At 44.1% G+C, this 9,227-nt stretch overlaps 1 protein-coding gene across 4 annotated transcripts in view; it reads right to left on the reverse strand.

Annotated features, from left to right (window-relative positions):
• Nucleotides 1-7,689, reverse strand: part of SCG5 (secretogranin V) — a 55,296-nt gene extending 47,607 nt beyond the window's left edge. For all 4 annotated transcript variants that reach the window (XM_069597788.1, XM_069597786.1, XM_069597787.1 and 1 more), the window contains exons 1-2: nt 7,450-7,689; nt 5,689-5,921 (exon numbers count right to left, since the gene is read on the reverse strand). In XM_069597788.1, the coding sequence (XP_069453889.1) occupies nt 5,689-5,914 (226 nt within the window). In that variant the 5' untranslated portion in view covers nt 5,915-5,921; nt 7,450-7,689. The remainder of the gene's footprint in view (nt 1-5,688; nt 5,922-7,449) is intronic.
• Nucleotides 7,690-9,227: the final 1,538 nt, after the last annotated feature.

Here is a 9,227-nt window from a genome sequence, read left to right on the forward strand (position 1 = left end):
AAAAAAACCCAATTTCCCCCTACTCCTTTTCAATTTCTTATCACTATTGGTGTCATTGCCTAAGATAAAAAACTGGAAATCATCCAGGGAAATATTAAGGATTTGAATACAGGGGGAGCTCAACAGAACCCCAAAGGACATGAGCCAAACTGGAGGCCCTGCTGCACTCAAAGACAACCCTTCAAGCCCATTGCTCCCATTGGCTCTCCCAGAATGAGGATAACCTAGAAACAGATTTTAGTCAAGATATCTGCCTCAGCCCCTACCCTTTCTTCCAACTGCAGACAGAGGCTAACCTGAAATTGAGAGGCTCAGGTCAGCTGATCAATGTTTAAGACTCTTCTCTCCAACCTGCATCTTTAGTGGCTTGTCCGTAAAAAATCCGCCCACAATGCAGGAGACCACAGCAATGCAGGAGATTAGGGTTTGATCCCTGGGTCAGGAAGATCCCCTGGAGAAGGAAATGGCAACCCACTCCAGTATTCTTGCCTGGAGAATCCCATGGACAGAGGAACCTGGCAGGCTACAGTCTTTGAGGTCTCAAGAGTCAGACATGCTTTTTTAGCAACTAAACCACCAGGAACCTTCAAGTAGGAGGCAACTGGTGCCCCCTTGTGGTCAAATGGAGGCACTGCGGTTCCTTTAAGAGGCCAGAGGTTGACGAAATAGAGGCTCCTTAGGATCCACCCCTTTAAATAGACCTTATCTTACAAATTCTTTCTCCACCTGACACTTATTAAGTAAATAATTTTTGTTCTCTTTAAAGTAAAAAAAAAATTTTTAATCCCCAAATTTAGCGTTATGAAAAGGAATTTTGGCATTTTTATGTTTGGCAATATTGGTTTAAATTTATTTGGGATCCATCAATCGCCAATATATATAAATCCCTCAGTGGTTTGATATCTGGTGTTATCAGGTGGTCTAGGAGGGTAGGGGGAAATGAACCCGTGGCATTGAGCAGACCCCCTTCTACCTGAGGCTGCTATCCTGAAAACGGAAGCACATTTTCTGATTGGATTCATCAAAAGCTAACATTAGCGTCTGCTGGCAGAGCCACTTCTGACTCCCAAGCATCTCTACCTCATAGCTAATGGCTCTCTGAACTAACCTCTTGGACAGCTGGTGGCTTTCCTTGTTTCTGGGGAAAATATAACAACAGTAGCCACTTATATATATCATTTTTGACCAATGAGCTGCTTTGAGCTTGGGGACACTGCTGAGATGCAAGGTGCACGGCACTGCTGAGCTGTACTGCTAACTGGGTGAATCATCCGCAGTAATATCAGGGAAGGCCATTAAAGGCTGCAGCTGTGCTCCTGGTATTCCGCAAAGTGAGAAAAGGCTGGCCTGATTCAGTTGTAACAGCACCCGCTTTTCGCATATGAGTAGGCTAGAGCCCCGCTTTATGTATAAGAAAACCAAGTTTCAGGAAAGTCACTGAGATCACATACAGCTTGTAAAAAGTATGCTTAAGACTCAATCTGGAAAAATAAACTACCAACCAAAAACAAAAAAAAAGACTCAACTCAGGTTTTTCTTTCCATTAAAGCACGTTTTCTTCTCTATAAAACAGTAAGCTGGTGCCTGTTTGTCTTTACTCTGTATTTTTGTTTTGCTTTGGGTTACTAATTCACACATTTGAAAGCTATTCCTTACCAAGTCATGATTAAGGTACCTATGGAGAAGTGAAAAATAACCTCTTAATGTTTTGGGCAAATGATTCCTCTCCAGTGACCATCTAGAGCAGGTCAACAAGGAGACTGGCTTAACAACTGGGCGGCTGGGTACCAGGTTTCAGGAATCCTCTTACATTTATATGCTTCAGGTCTAGTAGGCCCTCTGCTGGGTTCGTTCCATAACTGCAAAAAGCCCCCATTTCTCAATACGCCCCTATACAGAAGGTAGGAAAGTTGCACCCTGGTGATCAGTCATAGTCAAAGTAAACAGACCTTTTGATGAGCACATTATCACTGAGTTCCTGATTTTTAAAAGAGAGAACAGAAATGGAATATTTTCCTTGAGCTTAAGGGGAAGAAGTCTCAAGGGACCCAGGTGTCAAATAGAATATAAATTCTATACTCATGTACTTACTGCTGCCAGGTATGTTGTTGTTCAAAGTTGTATCCAATTCTTTTCCAACCTCATGGACTGTGGCCCTCCAGGCTCCTCTGTCCATGGAATTCTCCAGGCAAGAATACTGGAGGGGGTTGCCATTTCCTTCTCCAGGGGATCTTTCAAACACAGGGATTGAACCATGCCTCTTTCGTTGTAGGTGGATTCTTTACCCTCTGAGCCACCTGGGCAGCCCACTGCCAGATATATTGAGTTTTTAAATATTTATTCAAATACACATTCATTCTTCAAATATTTACCAAGTGCCTACGATGTGTCTGGGTATAAAGCAGTAAACAAAAGATGCGGCCTCGTGGAACTGACATTCCAGTGGGAAGACAGACAATTAACAAGCAAGGAAACAAACATTCATTATAAGTTTTTTTAAACGCTAGAGTTTAAAAAATACAAAAGGGGACCATGGCAGAGAATGGGGAGAGCTACTCTGGGCAGCTGGGCAGGCCTCTCTGAGCAGATGACTTTGAAACTGCAGCCACACCAGCCTCCCTGCTCTCATCTTGAGGTTTTTTGTATTTATATTCTGGGTATTCTTCCTAGAAAAATTAGAAAACCTTTCTAACTTGGTCCTTCATAACAAAATACTAAAATAAATGTTGAAGGTATATGGAAGATAACCCATGCATCTTTCAGACCCCTGGGAATTAGCAGGAATGATCGTCTGAGCAGAGATAAACAAGTGAGTTGAAACAATCACAAACTCACATAAGAAAATATTAGACCATGAGATAACTTAAATGGCAAAGTCCACAACAGGAAACAAGTCACTTTGTTTCCTCTTCCCTCTAAAGTCTTTGGACTATTTTCTCTGTTAGTTTGCATTCAAGCTGTAATAGGCAGAATTCTATGATGACCCCCCTCCCCCAAGATTCCCACCTGCTGGTGCACATGCCCCGCATGAACCCTCTGCCTTCGAGCGTGGGTGAGACCTGGGAACACAGTGGACTATCACTCTGTTGACAAATGACAAAGATAAAGGACCATCACTCCTATAATTATACTGAATGATGATTAGCAGACTAAAGGGACAGTCTCCCTCTGGCTTTGAGAAAGTAAGCTGCCCAGTTGTGAGAAGCTTACAACCAACCTGAGGGACCCCGCTGACAGCCAACCAGAGAAAGGGGCCTTGGTCCCACAAGAGCAAAAAATTGAATTCTGCCGAAAACCTAGATGAGTTTGGAAGAGAACCCCAAGCTCCAGCCAGCGCTGCATCTCCTGTCAACACCGAGATTTCAGCCTGATGAGACTCCGAGCCGAGGGCCCTGCTAACCCATGCCCGACTCCTGACTAAAGGAAACTCTGGTGTAACAAGTAAGGGTTGTATTAAGCTGCTAAGTATCTGATAAATTTTTCACAGTAACAGAAATCTAGAACACAAGCTGGTATTCATACCTTCCACAGACACTGTTAGAAGAGAGCCAACACGGCTGTGACCTCACACTGCACGCGTGCTAAGGTGCTTCATTCGTGTTCGACACTGTGTGACCCTGTGGACTACAGCCCACCAGGCTTCTCTGTCCTTGGGATTCTCCAGGCAAGAATACTGAGCGGGTTGCTATGCCCTCCTCCAGAGGATCTTCCCAACCTAGAGATGGAACCCACATGTCTTACATCCCTTGCACCAGGTGGGTTCTTTACCACTGGCGCCACCTGGGAAGCTCACGACCTCACGTTACCCCAAGGGTAATAAAGACAGTTTTTGATTCTGAATTGTTCTAAGCCATGCTTTCATTATCTCTGTGCCTTTTCACTTGCCATTCCCTGATGAATTCCTATTCAAACTTCAAAACCCAGTTCAAACATTGCTTCTTCAAAGAAGCATTTCTCTAAAGCCACCACCTCCATCTACACCCAAGCAGAATAAGTTATGCTTTGTTCTTCACTTCCATGGTAGCACCTTGCCTGTATATCTGTCAAAACACTGGCCCGGACACACTGTAATCACCTCTCCTCGCCCCTAATCCCAGACAAGAAGCCTCTAGAACAGAGCTGTCTCAGAGCCTCCTGCACGGTGGCGGGCACAGAGCAGGTGCCAAACAGCTGGCTGCTGAGTGAAGGTAAGGAGGCTCTGGATAAACACAGGCTGCTGATGTCGAGGGATTTGCTGTTTCTCTTCTGCACAGATGGTCAGGCCTCCAGTATTAATGGAAACCTGGGAAACTGTCTCCATGACAACAGCTGGGTGACTAAACAGCACTTATGGTTAAAGGGGCAGATATTCACTGTCTTGAAAGAGCTGGTCTGAAATGGGTAGGTGTGTTTGAAGCTAGAGGTAGCAGCAGGTGCTGGGCAGGGTTTAGATTCACCCCAGAAGGGGTGGTGTGAAGCTCTGTCTGATTTGTTCCACCTCAAGCCCTGTGCTAGGCTGGCACGCTTTTGATTCAAGTCATCTGCGTTAATCCACTCCTGAAATCAAATGTCAGTCACATAGACAACAATCCCACGGAGTTAGTTTTACTCAGTGGTTTAGAGCTATGGGTAACAGGACAGAAATGAGAATCATATGTCAACAATATCCACGGCATTCCCTGGACCCTCAAGGCAGATAGCTGTTGTAAGAAATTATGGACTTAGGCAAAATTATACAAAATTGATGCACAAGAAATAGCATTTGCTGGATGTGTGTTTTGACAAAACTCAGAGACAGAATTCACATGTTTTCTTCAGACCCACTCCTGTGCACTTGGGTTCTCTTGTGTTCAAATGAAATCAACCATGCTCTGGCTCTAGGGCTCCAGCTCAGTGGAGAAAGAGAACATTCAGAATCAGAGAGAAAGCCAGGCATGGAAATAAGGCACCTGCTCTTAAAAGCTGCTCAGGACCTAGACTCCAATTCTCTATAAATAAAGCGCTAAGCAAAAAAGTACCACTTTCTAATAAAAGTATTAAAAATATATTGCCAGAAACTCAGGAAAACTCAAGGGGGCAATGGTCTTACCACCATGAAACAATTAAATTAACATTTGTTATACTTTAAGATATATTTTTAAAGTTTTTGACCTAAAGTCTTAATGCCAGTACGTCATTGGCTCCTTCTGGGTTTATCTGATGTCCTCCTTAAGAATCAAGTCAGATCCTTTAGGTCCTATATTTTGAAGATCTTTTACAAATACCAGCTGGCAGTGGCTCAGAGGTAGGCAGCTGGGGATAAAATTTCCCAAAGATCAGTTTGGGGAGAAGATGTGGGATCTGGGTTCTAATCTTTTTTTAGTGACAACACTAGATGTTTCTTCATTCACTTGATAAATACTAATGTATCAGGCTTTGTGCTAGATGCTAGGGCTACAGCTGTGAATGAGATAAGGTCGCTGTTCTCACAGGGCATATTCTTATGTGTCTGCATGTATATGCTGTATAGTATAAGAAGAAAGGGAAAACAGGGAGAAAGCAGAGTTTCTTCACTATGTATTAATTATTTTACTGCTAATAGAAACTGCTAATACTGGAGGACAGGGAAGCCTGGTGTGCTACAGTCCATGGAGTTGCAAACAGTCAGACACAACTTAGCAATGGAACAACAGCAATGATAGAAACTAACTGGCAGAACACAGCAAATACCTTCGATGCTCTGTGGGCCCACAAGGTTCATGGCCTGGTGCGCTGGGTACTCTACCCGCGGCCTGGCAATGCCCAGCTGCTCCATCACGCCATGGAGCAGCCTCTGGATATCTGTTTCTGAGACCCGGTCTGGGGTCCTTGGGCTATAAGCAGCTGTTGGAGTCCATCCAAAAGTCAGCCATAACACCAGGCCAGATAGCATGGTAGAAACCATCCTGGAGACCATTTTTAACCTGCAGAAAAAAGACCACGCACAGATCGATTGGCCACAATCATCAGCTGTGATGATGCAATCATGTGATTCCCTCCAGGGAGTGATTCAGAGAGAGACTGCCCAGAGAGAGACTGCAAAGAAAAATTTTAAGGGTTTGCTTAGACCTTACGTGTCCACGCTACCCAGGACATCAACTGTGAGAAGGTATTAAAGAAACAAAACTGTCTGAGATGGCCAGTTCCCTGTGTCCTCACATCCTGGGAAAGACTAGACTATGATGGCAGTTCTGTCATTTTTTATTGTCATCATAGCTCTCTGGAAGTTCTGCACCCTTCCTACACCACCACTCGCTCCTGCTTTTAAACAGAAACAAACAACAAAACTTTGCTTCAACCTTGAGAAAGGGACAGGGAGAGTGACATCTTGGCTTCCCTAGTCCTGGGGAAGAAAAGGCTCATGGGAAGGAGTTGGAAGACATACATGTATGTGTGTAAAGAAGCACAGAAAGCGCGGGGCTGGTAGAAGAGACCTTCTTAGCTTAGCAAACAGGGGATACACTTGAGATCCTGGGTGGGGATGAAGATATGCACAGCTCAGGCCTGCCCTGCAATCCGGGAAGGAAGATGAGGGCTGCTTGCTGCACCAAATGGGAGCAGGGGATCGTGAGCACATGCCTCAGCTTACTTCTCTGCAAAAAGGGACGAGAAAAGCATTTGTCTTTTAGGGTCACTGTGAGGATAAGTGTGGGAGCACATGCAAGAGCACTGAGGACAGCGTCGGGCACAGAGACCCCCAGACTGCTGTTATTATGTTGGCAATATTACCTCACTGTTCTGGAGGTTGGAATTGGGGCAATTGAAAGGTGATGAGAGAAAACAGAACAGGTGAAAGAGAAGGTGAAAATCTGGGGAGTCAACCTGTCCTGAACGTTGGCTTCTATGCAACCAGAAGCCTGCAGAACAAGAGAACAAATATTCACACAGATTCCTTCCGCAGCTGCTGGACCTTAGGGCGGACACCTCAGGCAGGGGCCCTGCAAACCCTCTTCTACCCATCCTTCTCTGGGAGCTGGCAGAGATGGTGGCGGTGTGCATTTCTCCCCTGAAACGGAAATATTCATAACCCCCAAATTCTATTTCTGTAAAGGAAAGGGTTTTAAGAAGCCACTCTCAGATGTAAAAACTTGTTCTACAAAGAGCTGAGACAAGCAGAGCCCGCAATCTGACCAAAAGGCCAGAGGCAGGCGTCCGCCTCTCCGGCCATCTCCGTCTTTCCCTCCCCGGCTCTGCATGCAGGATGTCTTTGTTTCATTTACACCTCCAGCCAACATCGTTCAGATTTGATGAGCTACCCAACCTTCTTCCTCCCGACTCTTTCCCTCTCATTTGGAGCCGGCCCTCCGATTTTCGCATCCATCCTTTGTTTGCCCCCAGCCTCCGGCTCAAGGATTTCAGCAGGGCGCCCTCCCCGCTCCCGATCGCTAAGAACCCGCCTGTCTCGGGTGGGCGTCAGGCTGAGGTCTGAGCTGGCATCAGCGAAGGACTCACCGAGCTGCAGCCGGAGGAGCCTGCCGCGGTCTGGGCCTCGGTGGGGGTCTGGCGAGAAGCGGGGCGATCTGGGTCGCTCGTGCGTCACCGCCCTCCTCATTTTAGCCCCGCCCCGTCCCTCCTCCAGCAGGTGGAGGCTGCCTGGCCAGGACTCCCCAGAAGGCAACCCAGAAGCCGGGGGCCTTCCGCCCACGAATTCCACGTACACATCTCCCCGACGCCCTCTTCCTCTGTCGACCCCTATGGGAGTAACGAACCTTTTCTCAAGCAATTATCTAAACAATGCGCTAGATGCCTCCTCACTTCTGTCCTTCATTCGCAATAGCGCACCTTTAATTTAGCCACCTTTCAGCTTTTTAAACGTCTTTTAGCTTTAAGATGAAACAGGCACTGGCGCACCGATAGGAGAGACAAACAAAAGTTGAGGCCTTAAGAACCTTTAATGATGGCAGTGATCAGGTATATTGAGTGCCTACAGAAGACTTTTCATTGAGCAGGAAAACTATGGAGATATTTAATACAAGATGCTCTAAATTTCTGTTAAAGTGATAATCCAAAACCACAGGAAAACCTCTAGGACTATTAGTTCTGATTGTTATCTCTAAAATTCCACACCAGCTATCACGTAAGATTTCTTTTGCCTGAAATCATTCTCTCTGCACATCGGAAAAAGTATCCATTTTTATTCTTTTCAAACACAAGAATTGATATGTAAAGCCATAGGATGAATATAAGTATTTCAATTTCTTTCATCAAGACTAGGGATGAGTAAAGTACTTGGAGATCTCAGAGTGAACACCTTGATGAGGTTAGAATCCAGAATTCTGTATCCTTGTTCTGTCCCCAAACCCATTATCATCTACAGCAACTTTACACAATGAAGAGGGGCCTGCAAAATTCATCCATGACCTTTTGGTTTGAAGCCAACCTCCTTCCTAGTACCTTTTCTTCCAGGGATGCTCTATGCTTCCAGCTTTTTATTTCAGTGCATGCTAACAGCGCAAAATAACAAATATATTGTCCATTGGTTCTAGGCTTAAAGACCATGCTGGAGTTTAATATTTATTATTCACACATAATGAGAGCTTTTTCCAATTCTAAGTTTTACTTTAATGTTTCACTATTATCTTCATTTTGTGCCTGGAAAAACGGAAATGCCATTATAATTGGCTGCCTTTGTGTTGAATGGAAATCTGACCAAATACACTGTTCATGCTTCATGTGAAATTTTATATTCTAAAAACAAAACATCCTGGGCTTGATGATTTTCAAAATCTTGTATCAAAAATTTTTAGTGATTTTAGAATGTTGCCAAGCTATCTATTAAGTTCTATGTATAACTGTATTTTTTGTTGCCCATAATAACCAAATTAGTATTAGATTTTTATTTACTTGTAAGAATAAAATGAAAATAGGTTTTGGAGTTACCGCACATGTCCAGACTTTTAAGTATGTTTGTATATCATATGATTAAATATCCCCATGAGATTAAAAACATTATCTCTATATTGTCTAAGAAAAAATGAAAACACAAATACTAAATCAAGTCTAAAACTCAACTTTCCCAACTCTCCAGTTACCACATCTCCAAGCTTTGCACCTGCATAATCCTTTACTCTGTACTGCAGCTTTCAGCTAATAAAAAATGGAGTGACATGTGGGTAGTTTTTTTTTCTTAATAAATATCTTTTATTATTAATCTCTCAGAAAATCCACTGATTCCGGTGATTTGTACAGTTAATTTCTTGTCTTCTTACTGAATTAGGCTTCCAATTCAA

The sequence above is a fragment of the Ovis canadensis genome, chromosome 7 (genome assembly GCF_042477335.2).
Source record: "Ovis canadensis isolate MfBH-ARS-UI-01 breed Bighorn chromosome 7, ARS-UI_OviCan_v2, whole genome shotgun sequence".
Taxonomy (NCBI): Eukaryota; Metazoa; Chordata; class Mammalia; order Artiodactyla; family Bovidae; genus Ovis; species Ovis canadensis.